General features: G+C 41.9%; 1 protein-coding gene across 4 annotated transcripts in view; it reads right to left on the reverse strand.

Annotated features, from left to right (window-relative positions):
* The window catches only part of CAMK4 (calcium/calmodulin dependent protein kinase IV), a 291,954-nt gene that overhangs the window by 116,686 nt on the left and 158,162 nt on the right, over positions 1 to 17,106 (reverse strand). For all 4 annotated transcript variants that reach the window (XM_006134451.5, XM_025190384.3, XM_025190385.3 and 1 more), the window contains one exon: positions 16,881 to 16,963. In XM_006134451.5, the coding sequence (XP_006134513.1) occupies positions 16,881 to 16,963 (83 nt within the window). The remainder of the gene's footprint in view (positions 1 to 16,880; positions 16,964 to 17,106) is intronic.

The following is a 17,106-nucleotide window of genomic DNA, read 5'->3' on the forward strand; positions in this document are numbered from 1 at the left end:
GAAAAAATCTTTTGCTATAATATTTTCTGTGTGTGGCTACTCAAAGACATCTCTGCTATATCTGATGATTAGAACAATTTCTCACTGCTTTTTACTCTGTTAAAAACAGGGAGAGACCTAAAAGAGTTCCCTTTGGTTAGACACCCCCATGCAGGTGTGTTTGGAACTCGCTTAACTGGGCTCAGTGTGCTTTAAATCTCCTGAATCTGAACAGTCCAGACATTGCTCCTGGCTTAGGGTCTCTGGTATATGGTTGGGGTGCAGATCCTTTGTTTAGTGCCCCTTCCTGAGAGCTGAGACACCACAGTCCAACTGCCAGTCATCCTGTTTTCTAAAGTTGTTTCCACTTGAGTTGGCAACCATGAAGGTTTAATGACCAACTAGTGTCTCTTATAGGCATGTGCTACAGCCTTCTTAGTAAATGGAGGGGCTGCACATCCACCTACTGACATTTCATAATACAATTCCATATATCAATTTCATAAACAATCAAACTTCAGAAGTTGTATATACACACTTTTCCCAAATGGCCACACTCCTATTAACCCTGCAGTATATATAGCTAAGAGAGTATGAGCTAAATTCTATTAATTCTAAAGCATAATTTTCAGAACTGGATACTGTGTCTGATAGTTACGCTTGTTCAAAGCCACAGAGGGCAATGGGTTGACACAGATGTAGCTAGGGGACTAATATGACTGGCAGAACTTTTATTACTGGTGATGAAGCATGAGGAAAGAACCACCAACCTTGACTTTCAGAGCCCAGGTGGAGCTCTTTGGGCTGGCAAGGTAGACTTATAAATGAAGCTCACTGGATATGGACAGCAATGAGATACATGAGACATGGAGGAACCCAAAAGCACCATTTTTTTTTTACAGTTACTTTTCAGTGTAGAACAGACGTTTAAATTACTGACATATTTTCCACTATAACTCCAGTGAAATGAAGTTTCTGCATCTGGGAAATAATGACCATGTTATATCAACAAATGGAAATGATCATTTTTTAAAATGATCTTAATTACCGAAGTACATAAGAACATAAGAACGGCCGTACTGGGTCAGACCAAAGGTCCATCTATCCCAGTATCCTATCTACCGACAGTGGCCAGCACCAGGTGCCCCAGTCTCTTTAACCTCTCCTCATATGGGATCCGTTCCAAACCCCTAATAATTTTAGTTGCCCTTTTCTGAACCCTTTCCAAGGCCAAAATATCTTTTTTGAGGTGAGGAGACCACATCTGTACACAGTATTTAAGATGTGGGCGTACCATAGTTTTATACAGGGGCAGATATTCTGGGTCCTATTTTCTATCCCTTTCCTAATAATTCCTAGCATCCTATTTGCCTTTTTGACCGCCGCTGCATACTGCGTGGAAGTTTTCAGAGAACTGTCCACGATAACTCCAAGATCTCTTTCCTGATTTGTCGTAGCCAAATTAGCCCCCATCATACTGTACGTATAGTTGGGGTTATTTCTCCCGACGTGCATTACTTTACACTTATCCACGTTAAATTTCATTTGCCATTTTGTTGCCCAATCACTCAGTTTGGTGAGATCTTCTTGGAGTCCTTCATAGTCTGACTATCCTAAACAGTTTTGTATCATCTGCAAACTTTACCACCTCACTGCTAACCCCTTTCTCCAGTAAGTAATAAATAATAGGCTTTTTGGTTCAGTTACAATTGAAAAGTCAATGCAAATCCCCCACAAATGTGTACATACCGAGTGCCAAATTGTCAGTTCCGCCAAAGTATTATTTGCTGTGTTCGAGTGGTACAAAAAGGGACTTTAAGCTTCTTTAAACAGGCCAATGATTTCCCCAGTATGGCACAATGTTTGGCTGGCATAAAGTCAGCTCTGTCATGCACATCTGCCTTACTGTGCAGAGGAGCTGTGTCCTAGCAGGCTCGGATAGTTTTAATTAGAGGATAATTTGAAGATCTGAAAGACAAGTGATCTTCTCTCATATACCACTTTTCTACAACAGGATCAAGGTTACTGAATGAATTAGAATGTAATGTAACTGAACAGAATATTTCAACAGTCATACACAAAGTACTTTTTTTGGCACAATGAGCTCCCAAGACATTGTATTTAACCTTTTGGTCATTGCTTTACTTTCTATTATAGATGCCCAGCAAACAATCTCATTTCTTATTTTTATGTAGCCACTCATCCTGGAGTTTTAGCTTGAGGACATTTTCCTCTCCTCCTAATAAATCTTCTGAGAAAACAAGACACCATGAAGGAAACCAAGACAAACTTCTCAGACACTGAGTCTGTGTGAACCTGTTGAGTTAGTGTGTAAAAATGTGGCGTTTCTGCCTGACAGTCTGGGATTTCACAAATTAAATTTGAGCTTTATGAAACCTGAACATCATGAAGCTGGTGGATGGTTTGGGATATGTGTACATGTGTAAATATAAAAAAACACTTCCTCCTCTTCTTTCTTACTAGAACGAGAAGGATGAAGATGTATGTGCTGCTTCTTCTCCTTTTCCCATCACACCCAACTGCACTTCTATCTTCCAGTCAGTGGCTCCGTACATAGACTTTCTACAGCAGCTAGCTGACCCTATCATCCCTGTCTTTGTGGCAAAAGATTACACTTCGTGTCTTTCCTCAATTCATAAGGCTGGATTTGTATCAACAGTCAGACTGCCCACCCTGCAACTGCAAGTCTGGGGAAATAATATACCTAGTCCTACTGCACTGCCCCTTCAGATGCTAAGGGGCAGAAAACCTCTCATCTAACTGTAAGCAGTGATGTCATCGATAGCAGAAACAACTAATTGTGGAAGCTGATGGAACGGGGGGGGAAATCCTGAGGAAAGATTTTTTTAAAGGACCTGGGGTGAAGAAGCACTTTTCTCTAGCTGGCAGCTCCTCTGAAGAAGTGAATGTGCCATCCTGAGGAGAGAGGTATGCAGATCAGCAAACATTTCTTTCACCGCTCATAACTCCACAAAAATGGCACTTCTCTATTTTGAAGCAGAGTCCTCAGATGTACCTCCAAGAAGATCAGGAATGACTATCCAGATCTCCACACTGTTCCTCTACTATCCCTTAAAACAGGACTACTCAACTGGGCCACCTGCTGCCCGCAGCCCCTTTGCATGCAGCCCGCAGTGCCTTGAGCTGCTTCCCGGGCTGCCTGCCTGCCTCATCTCTGGGGCTCCAGCGGCAGCGCCTCCCTGTGAGCTGAGCTGCACAGTGCCACATTGAGACAGGCCATGTGTACAGGAGCTGTCGGCCGGTGGGGGGTGACGGCGGCAAGAGGCAGCGGCAGAGCACTCCTGCTATGTCTGCCACAGCAGTAGTGCCTTACTGCGAGCAGAGCCGCGTGGCGCGGCACAGAAAGGTTGTGTCGGCATGTGCACGGGAGCTGCAGGCCAGTGGATGGGGGCGGCAAAAGGCGGTGGCAGAGCACACCTGCCATGTCTGCCACAGCAGCAGTGCCTCCCCAAGCCAAGCCACGTCGGCAGCAAGAGGCAGTGGGGAAGCCGGGCAGCAAGACACGTGGCAAGGCAGTGGCAGAGCTAGGCAGCAGTGGAGCCAGGCAGCGAGGCTAGGGTGAGAAAGGTCTGCACTGGGGTTTGGGTAGAGTTACCATGCGTCTGGTTTTTCCTGGACATGTCCTTGTTTTCACATGATAAATCGCCATCTGGACAGGTTTTTTAAAAGGCAAATATGTCTGGGATTTTTTGGTTAGATTTGGGGGTTCCAGTCTTAGCTCTGTGGGTGCTGGTGTTCGGTGGGGCGAGCAGGGAAAAGGAAGGGATTCTGAGAAGCAGGATTCCTGGGTTCCTTTTCTAGCCAAACCACTTCTCCCCTCAGTGCCTTTAACTTCACAATGATTCGTCTATTTCAGTAAATATTGTATTGGCAGTTTTTGTTTGATTTGTTAAAATTGTGAAGCTAAAACAAAAAATGGTCTTCTATTGATATGTGTTTTAGTAATTAAATTGCTGAACTGTCATTGCTCATTAAAAGTGCTGTTATATGGGTGGAAATCAGATAAATACTGCATTTTATTAATATCAGCAGAACTGACTTAAATGGGGCCTGTGTGTTGTGTAGTCTTGACTTAATCTTTGTATTCATGCCCGTCAGAATGAAAGAAGCTATTTGCATATATAGGCAACCACAGTTACGGTAAGTTGTGGCCCTTGGCATGTGCTGTGGGTATCATTGTGGCCCCGGGGTTTCTAAAGTTAAGTAGTCCTGCCTTAAAACATAGTAAAAGGGACCAGCTAACTAAGAACAAACCTATCTCTTCCTTTTTTGGACCTGCATAGCTAGTAGGGATTATTCCAGTTATAGAGCTGACGGGCCATCATTACTCTTGGAGCTTCTCTGGCTCTAGCACAGGGGAGAGAACTATCCCAGGACCCAGAGTTGAAACACACAAAAACACTCTCCAATATCTACTCATACTCCTGCAATCATTTCTTTTTTGGCCATGTTGGGTGCAGAAGCCCTATGCAGCAAATATGGATGCAGCTTTAATCATAATCTTCTTCAGTAATCTAGGTGACCACAGAATTGTGAGATCTTATCTGACTTCTCAGTTTACTACTTCTCCTTTTTTTACCTTTATTTCACTACAAGAACCTTAGCACTTTTCTATGCTATCCACTCTTTCAGTCGCTTGAGCTACTATAAAGCATGAATTTATGCATAACATTTGCTTCATGCGTCCTTCATCTCAGGATGATTAGTGCAAATTAAATTTTAAGTTAATTAGCCCAGCCACTTAGCACACAATTTGGATCTTGTCTTTTTTTTTTTTAAGGTAATCTTCACATCCTGTCTCTAAACTAGTATTTAATATTGCTGCTTGTCCCTTCCCACTCTGCAGCTGGCTGTATTTTAGTAGTAGATGAAGTGATAAGCATATAATTTATCTTGCAAAAGGCTTTATACATACACATGAATATAAAAATAACTGCTAACATGTTCAGTACTTTTGCACTGCAAATTCAGCTAAAATATTTTTAATCCCAAGTTTTACTCTGTTTAATATTCCTTGCTCTTTTGCTTTCTTTTTCTCATCCTCCCCCAACAACATTTTTCCCTTTACATATCACTGATGTGGAACACATCTCAGTATAAAAAAAAAATTTTTTTTTCCTCTATCAGCAGTGTGCATTTATCTAACCCTTTTGTTCCACATATTGCTGATGGGCTGGATCCTGTGGTCCTGGTGTAAACTCTGTATTAACTTCAGTGGGAGATTTGCATGCATAAGGACTATAAAATCTGGCCCAGTGTTGGCACAGCCTTCACCTTTCTAAATTTCTCATTCCATTATAAAAAGGTTTTCATGTATCTAAAAACATTTTGGCTATTTATTATTGAATCCTTCTGTAGCTGTACTTTAAAAATGTACTAATCTGAAACAGTAAATTAAAATGGTTTGAAAAGTCCGCAGAAATCATTAAAGGAAAATTAGACCCCCATAACCTACAGCAAAATGGTTGCCGAAGGGTACACTGTATTGAAATGCAGTTCCAATTTCTTGTTGTCTTGATATGTTTATTTAGTTACAAAGCAAAGCGCCTTTGTAAGTAAACCAAGTTAATGCATAGATTCATTACATAACAACATGGATTGAAATGTAATGAATATAATTACCCTTGAGTTTCATTCAGTTGAAGATTGCCCTGATTTTAGGAGCATTTTAATACATTAATGGAGAATACGGTGGTGCTGAAATAATTTCTAGTGGGGGAGTGCGCGCGCACACACAGAGACTGTGTCTAAATACGACAAAGGTGCACAGACTCATTTGGTTTTAGATTTACATAAGAGGTAATAGCTCAATATTAGTTCAGCAGAGAGCAGGGTTATGAACTGACTAGGGGTGAGTTTGCAGCAGCTTTTCTGGTTCCAGGCTGGAGGGTGATAAGGCAACCAGGACAGGAAGTTAATTGGCTGTAATAGAGGCAGTTCTTCTTCAGGGTGACTGAGGTGGGGTTTTCAGAGTTGCCTATATACAGTGGGATGCATCTTATTTACAATTACATGTGTATAGCATAGATAAGAATATGTACACAGGGTAAATAAACCAATTGCCCCACACCTGATTCTGCCATGTCAATATCCCTGCAGCAACACAAATGAATGTAAAAAGCTAGCTAGAAAAGTATGGTGGTACACATACCTCGCTAGGTACAGAACCATACAAAATTTAAATTCAGCCATGTCACTGCTCTCAGATTCAGCCATCTCTCCTGCTCCTTCCGTTACTGTAGACATCCCTAACACCTATCAGAGTACAGTCAGATGTGTTCCCTTTCCTGTTCTAGCTGTTAGGGGTGTCACCCATTGCTGCCCCAAGCTGAGGTCAGAATTCATAAATATATGGCATCTACTGGAAGAACCGGTGTTCCCCTATTTGATTGTAAAACATATCAACTTTTCTCTAAGTATAGCTATGTCCTATTTTACTGGTTTGGCACCGTAACTATTTACAATGATTATTTCCTTTCAGTTTCCTTTCATTATCCAATCATAACAAAGTTGCTTCACAACATCTCCCACAAAATGGGTCATTATATTAGATCTATTTTTTTTTTAAGTACAGGAGATGGAGGATGATCTTGTGGTCAAGGCACAGGACCTAGGGGATCTCTGTTCGGTTACCAGTTCTGTCACACACTGCTTGTGTGGTCCTGAGCAATTCCACCTGTACAATGACACTACTTCTCCCTGCCTTTGAGGGTTATTGTGAAGATAAATTCAATCATGATTGTGAAGCAATCAATCAGACAAGGCTTGATCCTATTCCCACTGAAGTAATTGAGTGCGTCTCTCCTCTGATTTCCATGGGAGCTGGATCTGGGCTATACTGCAACAATGTGACCATGTGCTAGGAAGGCAACAGAGAACACGGTAATTGCATGTGATGTTCAGATTACCAGGAGTCTTTACACTATTACCTAATAAACTGAAGTGCTTCATAGACCTTGTAACACACTTTGAATGTGCTTCTTCTCCCCATAGAGCTACTAGTACTATAGCTATATAGGTCCTACTAGTACCCCTGTCATGACTATAATTGCCCATGCTAATTACTCGTGTGAACTCGTAGGGACAAACAACCAGGATGAGGCAAAAGGACCAGTGAGTGAAGTGCTGCACAACCTCCTTCAACTTGGCTAAGAAACAGTACAACTTTAATATTGCATCACTTGACATTTTGGAAGTGGCAAGCAGCCAGCGAAACACTCACTCATCTCTCAGCGGAACGTAGAGGTACATTCTTTATGCCAACCAGTATTTCAGTGGCGCCAGCAGTGTTGCTTAGATGAGGTGCTTCTTCATTCACCACAATGTATGTTTTGGTGCCTATTGTTTCAGCTATTTCTAAGTGCATCAGGAAGGAATGGCAGGTTTGTTGCACTGTAAACAATTGTTTTCTACACAGTCATTTACAGGGAGTTATTTGAATTTGGACTCTTTGTTACTCTGAAAAAAATAGTTCAAACAATAAGATATACTTTAACCCAATGACAGGGATAATGAGGTATTGACCATGTACAATTAATGTGCTAAAACATCATTACAAAATGCTTGAGAGCAACTACTCACCACCAGCTTCACACCCAACAACAGAAACACAAATCCAGGAACCTATCCCTGCAGTAAAACCCCATTGCCACCTCTGTCCACACATCTACCCCACAGACACCATCATAGGCCCTAACCACATCAGCTATACCATCAAAGGCTCATTCACCTGCACAGCTACTAAAGTAGTATATGCCATCACGTGCCAGCAATGCCCCTCTGCCATGTACATCAGACAAACTGAACTGTATCTACACAAAAGAATAAATGGACACAAATCAGACTTGAAGAATGGCAACATCCAAAAAGCAGTGGGGGAGCATTTTAACCTCCCTGGGTACACAGTTTCAGACTTGTAAATTACCATTCTTAAACAGAAAAATTCCAAAAACCGACAGCAGAGAGAAACTGTTGGGCTGGAATTCATATGCAAATTTGACACCCTGAACTAGGGATGTTAAAGATCAGTTAATTGAATAGTCGATTAACCTCATGAAATTTTATCGGTTGGTTGACTATTCTATAGTTCCCGGGGGTAGGGCTAGAAGCCAGTGCGCTTCAGCCTCACTCCCGAGGAGCCCCCCGTCACTCCATGCTGATGCCTATGTATCAGAGGCAGCAGTGCAGGGTGCCAGGTGGAAGCTGGTCCACAAGGGGAGCCAGTTTAAAAACCAGCTTCCCTCATGGACCGGCTGGCTGTCGCCCTGCGCTGTTGCTTCTGATACAGAGAGAGTAGCACAGGGTGGCAGCAGCCCCTGTCCAGGGGAGGGCCTGAACTCCTGGACCCGGAACAAGCTGGAACTGAACTGGGCTGCCTGTCCACCTGGCTCCTAATACACTTTAACTGCAGAGCCACAGTGGGTGTAGGTCCTGGACTGAACTGAGCTGCTGGCCATCCTGCTAAAAAATTTACTAGCAGGAGTGGGGGGAGGGAAATGCGTGTAGTCTATAGCATTAACCTATAAACTTTTGCTTATCGGTTACTCAGTTAATCGACTACACTATTACATCCCTACCCTGAACCAACGTCTAAACAAACATGGAGTGGTTCTCACATTATAACAGGTAATTTCCCTATTCAGGTACTCTCACCTTCTCATCACTGATTTAATTAGCACTGATGTTACAGTCCCATTTCTGTCTCTTCTTTTTCCTGTCTTTCTTTTTCTCTTCAGCATCTGGGGAAGTAAGTTGTAGCTCACAAAAGCTTATGCTCTAATACTCTGATAAATGTGTTAGTCTTTAAAAGTGTCATTGGACTCCCCATAGATTTTTGCTGAAACAGACTAACAGTCCTAAGTACCAAACAGCATTGGTAAAAAAATGCATGCTTCACTACTTTGTCATTGGTCTAGGATCTTATCACTGCAGTCACTGATGTTATGAGCTACCCAATGAGCTATTCAAAAAATTAAGAGTGAGACGCACTGTTGCAAGCTTTCAGTTGAGTGAGTCCAGCAAAGCTAGCTTGCGTACCAACTGCCTTCCCAACACCTAGCATACAGGGGATGTTTGGGGCATGCCAGGTCAGAACTCTGCTGCGCTGATCCCCAGCTGGTCTATGGTTCCTTAGGAACCATATCCTGCTAGTGAAAATTAGGGCAGTTGCAGGGCTGCTCTAACTCATGCTGGGTGAAACACAGCTGCCCCACAGAATAAAGGAGCCCTATCCAGTTTCCTGACTCCTCCATTTCCTGTACAAAGGAGAGATCAGATGCATGGTGGGAATTTGCTACTAAATCAGTAATATATTAATTGATCCATACATCGGTGGTAATGGAAACAGGTAAAGAGGAACCAGTGGACCTTTCCATTGCTAATTCTCATGCATCAGGGATGAGGAGGTGGACCTTCAGGCTTCAGAAGACCCCCAAATAGGCCTATTCCACAGCACATATCCATGCTGTTAGCTATCTCGGCATCTTTACAAAAGGGAAGCTCTCCAGAACCATGTCACTTATATTTGTTTTTTTGGAAGCGCCACAAAAGTATGTGATATTAGTTCAAATTTACACAACACTAATTTTTTTTTATCATGAGAGTGATCTAAAATGTATCAACTGTGGACAATGCATTGGAAATGACATTGGGCAGATTTACAGCTTTATCATAGAATACTAGAACTGGAAGAGTCCTCGGGAGAGCATTAAATCCAGTCCCCTGCACTCTCAGCAGCACCAGCCATCATTTAAATAATCTCTGATAGATGTCTATCCAACCTGCTCTTAAATATCTCCAGAAATGGAGATTCTACATCCTCCCTAGGCAATTTATTTCAGTGTTTAACCACTCTGACAGTTAGGAAGTTTTGCCTAAAGTCCAACCTAAATCTTCCTTGCTGCAATTTAACAATTTTTCTCCCTCCTCCTTTAACACCCTTTTAGGTGCTTGAAAACTGCTATCATGTCCTCTGTCTGTCTTCTCCATTCTAAACTAAACAACCCCAGTTCTTTCAGTCTTCCCTCATAAGTCATGTTGTCTAGACCTTTAATCGTTTTTGTTGCTCTTCTCTGGACCTTCTCCAATTTTTCCATACCTTTCTTGAAATATGATGCCCAGAACTGGACACAATACTCCAACGGAGGCCTAATCAGGGCAAAGTAGAGAAGAATCACATCTCATTTCTTGCTCACAACATTCCTGTTAATGCATCCCATAATCATATTTGCTTTCTTTACAACAGTGCCACACTGTTGACTCATATGTAGCTTGTGACCACTAACTCCCTAGACAGTGCTTCCCATTCTGTACATGTGAAACTGATTGTTCCTTCCTAAGTGGAGTACTTTGCATTTGCCTTTATTAAACTTCATCCTATTTACCTCAGACCATTTCTCTAGTTTGTCCAGATCATTTTGAATTATGACCCTATCCTCCAAAGTAGTTGCAACCCCTCCCAGCTTGGTATCATCTACAGACTTAAGAAGCATACTCTCTGTGCCAATATCTAAATCGTTGATGAAGATATTGAATAGAACCGGTCCCAAAACTGACCCTTGTGAAACCCCACTTGTTATATCCTTCCAGCATGACTGTAGATGAAAGCAGCAGCAAAAGAATTAGTGGTCAAGATGTCTTAGTTCCTGAGGGAATGTGAGATTTTTGAATAGGACAAAGTAAAGTTGAGATGAGGTAGGAAATGGAATGACAAGAATGATTTCTACCAGTTTGCAAAACATAACTTTTGGTATTTAGTTAAAAAGAAATTATTGGTACAGCCAGAAATTGTTGAAATTGGGATATTCAGTGAGATGAGAGTGAAATAAATTTGAACAACACTGGAATAGAAAAAATAATCTGAGATTGATTTCTGAAAGAAGATGACCCTGGGAAAAGGCAGAGTCATAGTGGAAGGGTCACTACAGCAGGCAAGTATAGCAGCAAAAACCATTCTCTCTCATAATAGAGAAACAGTTTAATACGTCTGAGCAAAGCCTAAAAGCAGGTTCTAAGATGTTAATGAATTGTACCTTGTGACTGGGAAGCATTTCAATGGAAATTAATGGTAATTAACATTATCGATCACATGCTATGCTTAGAAAGAAAGGGTAAAGGGAATGAAAAAAGAAGAAAGAAAAAACTCATTGACCAGACATAAGAGGCAATGTCATTATGATGAAAGGAGCAAAAATAAAATAGAAAAATGATTGAGGACATCCTGGGAAAAACAGCCTATGAGACCAAGGCAACTGGGAGACTAAGAGTTAGCCACATGTGTTTGCCAATAAAAAAAAGGCAGGGTGATAGTTTTACTTCAACTTGCAGGTACATCTCAAGGAAGAACCCACAATAGGAGAAAAATAGCCCCTCACCACTGCTACTGCTTCTATGCCTGCATCTCTTGGGGTCCAGTTCTTGTTTCAAAAAGTGGAGAAAATATTCAGTCAGACAGCCAAGAGTTGATTCTGGTTAACAGGGAAGAATTAATTGAAAACGTAAAGGTAAAAGGCAGCTTTGAAGAAAATGATCATGAAATGAGAAACGTAACAATTCTAAGGAAAGAAAGGAGTGAGAAGCACAATAAGGAGAATGGACTTTTAAAAAAAGCAGACTTTAATGCACTCTCAAAGAATAATGGGAAAAGAGAAGCCGAGAGATAAAGAAGTTTACGAAAGCTGGCAGTTTCTCCAGGAAACCACATCAAATACATAGCTGCCAACTATTCTTATGTGAAGGAAAAACAGGAAGAATAGTAAGAGGCCAACATGGGTCTATCAGGAACTCTTCAATGAGCTGGAAAAAAAATCAAAAAGAAATTTGCATTCTTTTGAAGTCAAAGGACCTAAATTCTTTTCCTACTGTGGCTTTTGATTCAGATTAAAAAGTTTGCCTCTGTTTATTTGAACTAAAATTCAAGACATTGCCCTCTGAAGGCACTTTAAGAGTAGAGCTCTCAGGATTAACTCAGACTTTTCTTGTTACAATAAATGGATGAGAGAAGCTGCTAGACTGTATCTTCTGGTTATCTACATTTTAAAAAGCACATGAAGCGTATTTACAGGAATTACCACTACATTTTTGCTCCACACAAGGTCATCCAAATAGGAAATTACTTTCAAGAACTAATTTAATCTCTCCTCTCCCCAGCCAAAATCTTCAGTAGAAATATAAACGACCAGACCCTTAGCTGTGGTTAAGCATCACTCACTGCAGCTGTGAGTGAGGAAGGGGTATGAAAGTACATTTTGTGATCCTTTCCCAAATCCTATGGCTCTCTGCCTGCTAAGTCAGATGCTGGTCTTGATAAGAGGAACCTTAGCACTGCTCAAATGTATGTTGTCTGGGAAGGACCTGAACAGACTCTTTTGGCAGCCATGGAAAGATGCAATGAAGGAAAGCCTCAATCATGTCCCCGACACTGGTAGCTGGGAAGGTTTGGTAAGGAAGCTGTCACACCTGAGGGAACCTTCCCATGTCCAGTTAGATTTGCTTTAAGGATACTACATAGAACTGGAGCCAGAGCAGTACAATGATGCAATCAGAATGCAGAAAAGGATCTAATCCAACATTTGGGGTACATCTAGACTACATGGCTCCGTCGACGGAGCCATGTAAACTAGTTTACCCAGCACAGGCAAAGAAGCGGGGATTTAAATAATCCCCTCTTCATTAAAATAAACATGGCCGCCACTCTGTGCCAACAATCAGCTGGATCCGGCTCAGCGCGGTAGTCTAGACATGGATGTGTCGGCTGGGGAAGCCTTTGCCAACCAATCCTGTAAACCTCGTTTCACGAGGCATAAGGAATCGGTCGGCAAAGGGTTCCCCAGCCGACAGATCCGCGTCTAGACTACCGTGCTATGCCAGATCAGCTGACCGTCGGCACAGCGTGACAGCCATGTTTATTTTAATGAAGCGGGAATTATTTAAATCTCTGCTTCTTTGCCTATGCCGGGTAAACTAGCTTACTTAGCTCCGTTGACGGAGCCATGTAGTCTAGACGTACCCCTTGTCTCATACGTCTGAGACTTGGGTACAGTGTAAAGTTAACTCGCCATACACCAAAAACATTTGTTCAGTTATCAGCAATGTCAACACAAATGTGTGCTTTGATGACAAACACACGGGCCATACCAAGTCATCAGACATGGTTAGAGTTCAAGTTCCTATGTTTTGACAACATAAGTTACATGTGAATGTATTTATTTAAATATTATGAAGGAGAAGATGATTTTGAAAGTCTGAGACAGTATCTTCCTGAATTTTATCTTTGATTTTTATAATAGAATTCATCTGAATCAGAGAATTAAGATTGACCTCTCAGTTTGAATTTCTCATGTTTTTCAAAATACGACTGAAGAAATATAAGAATGAAAGCACATTTTGATTTCTTAGTCATATACTTAACTATGGGTACACTGATTGACATCTTATATATAATATATAAAGATTGCTCAAGGTTATGTATGTCTTATTATTACGCAGATCTTTTCATATGAGAATTGTATGAAACCAACAGCACATGAAAAGTCACAGTGGAGAACTAATACTGGATACTGGAGAACTAATCTGACACCAGCTGCTAGTGTTTAGATGCAGCATTATCGCCACAAGAGAGCAAATGTGCAACCAGATCCATGTGTGTACTCTGGACATTATGCATTGGTAAAAGCAGATCAGAAACTAATTGTTCATATGCAATTGAAATATTAAGCTAATGGAAAAGATGATGGGAAAGCTGGCAGTGCAGATATCCCTTTACTATGCTGCTGGGACTAACAGACTTTAAATAGAGGTGTACGGACAGCCCCAATTAGGTGACAGAAAACTTGGAAGTGCTAGAAGTAACCCTTTACAGTGTAGAAGTTGATTTTCTCACCATAGCTTATTCTGGATACATTAAGATGAACACGTGTGGAAAGTTTGAAGTTTTTAAGTTTGTCAATCTATATTGGATATATTAGAAATATCTGTGAGTATGTAAAAGAACTCTTCTTAAAAGATAAGACCTAAGACCACCAAATTTGGTAGGCACATTCCTCTTAGCCTAACTTAAAGCAAGGTCAGGGTTTCGTTGTACCAGGAAAATGGGCAGTGCCTGGAATGGTACTGTTTTCCCTAACATGAAAATGGATGGGGCAGAGAGAGGAGGGATACTATATACTGGGGGACAGTAGATGTGGGGGACAGCTGTACTGCAGAATGACCACTGGAAGCAGCCACAATAGGCAGAGTGTGGCCAGCTGAGGATGTAGCTCCACATCCGGATAAGTAGCACCCCTGCCCCAAACCTCTCCCACCTGGCACAGAGCTGCAGCGCCACATAGGGGGAGCCCTGCCAGTCAGACACCCTGCCATGCCCCCTCCCTGCTTGGGACCACCTCCGGAGCTCGTCAGTGCAGCTCTGGCAGCTCCCACCTCCATGGGGCGGGCAGGGGGCATGAACTGCAGCCCAGCAGCCCCTCCCCGACCAGCTAACACCAGGCGGCAGGAACTGCAACCTGGAAGCTCCCTGTCCCCATGAGAGTGGGGCCAGGAACTATAACCCAATGGCAACCCCCACCCCTAGGAAACATGGAGGGAAGGAGAGCACATTTGGCCACCCCAGCCACACCTACCCTCTGGAGATGCCAGGAGGGTTCAAACAAAACACTTCCCCTGCCACCAGGACATGCTGGGGGGGGTGCAAACCTTGGCCTGGAAGCCCCCGACTCTCAGAACACGTTGGGGGGCCATGAACCAGGGACAGGTGGACTGCTTGGCTCAAGCAGATGCCGGAGGGGCCAGGAACAGTAGCCTGGCAACCCGCCTGCCCCAATGAATAAATGCCCCAGGATACTTTAGGGAGGCTAGGAACCATGGCTCAGCAATCATTCACCATCCCCTGGAGATGCTGGGGGGGGGGGCAGGAAGTTTGCAAATGATGCAAAAATTTGGGTAAATAATGAAGAAGACAGGTTACTGATATAGAAGAACCTGGAGCTTTTGGAAAGCTGGGTACAAATAATGTGTTTTAATATGGCTAAATGTAAATGTAGAAATCTAAAAACAAAAAGTGGAGGCCACAGAGATGTTCTAGGAATTATTTTAGGAAGTTGTATGGCCTGTATTATAAAGGAGGTCAAACTAGATTATCACAATTATTTGTTTCAGTCCTGAAATCTATGATGCCAGTGCCAAAGATGTTGGCTGCTTTTTATGTTTCTGCTGGAAAGCAAGCCACTGTCTTTTGTTAGAAAAAATTAATGCAAAATAACATTTGATGATTTTTCAAATCACATATGAAGTGAAGATTTCCATAGGTGCTCATCACTAACAGCAGAAAGGTGAACCATGATTTGAGGCACTGGCAAAACACATCTTTGCTTCAACTAGCAATGCTGTAGATGGAGCTGGGCAATTTGTAGCAGCTGACTTGCTAGACCATGTGTAAAATGTAATAGGGGGCCCAATCCTGAGAAAGCAATTACAGCCTAAGGAAAAGGCTGCTCATGTGAAAACTGCCATATCTTAGCATATGAAATCCTAGCCTCCAAAGTGAAAGCAAGTCCCAGACAGTCTTCAAAGGGGCTCCATTCGGCTACTGTAAGCTGAGATAGGAAGAGATGCTACCTTCAAGCCCTCCCAACCTCACCGATTGTTTTTCACAGAAAAAAGAACCATTTCTTTGAAATGTCCTTCTCCATGATACCGTACAAAAACTTGCCATACAAAAGTCTCCTCTACAGAGAAGTCTGGTGCTGCACAGTCTCCTGGCATGCTAGCTTACTGGATTTTAATGGTGTAATTAGCACTATGTTTTGCCTGACAGCTGTGACCGGATATGGCATGTGCATGCACATGTATGCACACTTTTCTTCTCTCAACTGAATGAGTCAGTGAAGGGTTTGCTTCTCCTGTGTTCTATTATCCATAGAAAAAAGGACAAATTTGTGTTTCCCCAAATCAAAGTTCATTTCACGTTCAATTTCTTTAATGCATACTTATATTATATTCCATTTAAATATTAAACAGTTAAGCCTCGGGAAGGAAAGATTAAATATCCTGGTCCAGTGTGATTTGGACAGCACTGTTCATCAGCAGATTAGTTCAGCAGTACAAAGGGTTTGTTTAACAAGTGAGCAATGAAGGCTTTGACCATGTTTTGCTCTAAAACAAAAATAAAAAGCTCTCTTAAGAAACCTTAACATGAAACCATACCAAAAAGAATAGCTTACAGATTTTTTCATAATTCTATACACAGATACCAATATGTTTCTGACTGTGAAGCAGTATAGTTAAATAGTCTGCAGAATTTAACAATTTTCTTGCAAAATCATTTTACAGATGTGCTGAATTGTCACAGATATAATTAAGTGCTAAATGGGGGGGGGGGGGGAGAGGGCGCAAGGGCCTCTCTCACTGCTCAGCAGACCAACTTTTTGTATGGCATTTCTCCCTTCTAACCACTGTTCCCCTGACTTTTGCCTAGCATTTTTTCTGCTGTGTTCCAAGTGTCCCTTTCTTGCACAGCACACTGCTTCCTTATTCACTTTCTGACTGCCTGCATGACCCCGGCTTTGATGTTTGCCTGATGAGTCCTCTTCTGCAACACTATGTGCTATTTAGATTTTATTGACTTATTTCCTCCATTTTTTACTTATTTGGTATTTTATTTAAAAGATCTCCACTGAGAAACCTTGTATTCATTTGGAGCCAGAGTCTGCAGACTTTTACTCACAGAAGTATTCCTCAATCAGATGGAACTACTTCAATTACTATAAATTCTACATGATTCCTTGCTGGGCAAGGCATTGTAAGGTGAACACCACAAAATTCCCTATGGATGTTGCAGGGTGCATTTTGCATAAAACACTCACCTGTCAAATAGCTCCCCTCCTGTGACCAATTCCAGAACAAGACTGATTTCAGTGGGGGTTTCAAATATCTCCTTCAATTTTATCTGGAGAAAAATACCAAATAGAGTAATTATTTTCTCATTTCTCTCTTCAACCGCGTCTATGCACTGTAGGATACTCTACCACAAACGTATTTTAGTAAAATGGAAGATGCTACTAACAATAATTACAAAGTTCATGCTTGTAT

The sequence above is a fragment of the Pelodiscus sinensis genome, chromosome 6, assembly GCF_052426305.1.
Source record: "Pelodiscus sinensis isolate ZL-2025 chromosome 6, ASM5242630v1, whole genome shotgun sequence".
Classification (NCBI taxonomy): Eukaryota; Metazoa; Chordata; order Testudines; family Trionychidae; genus Pelodiscus; species Pelodiscus sinensis.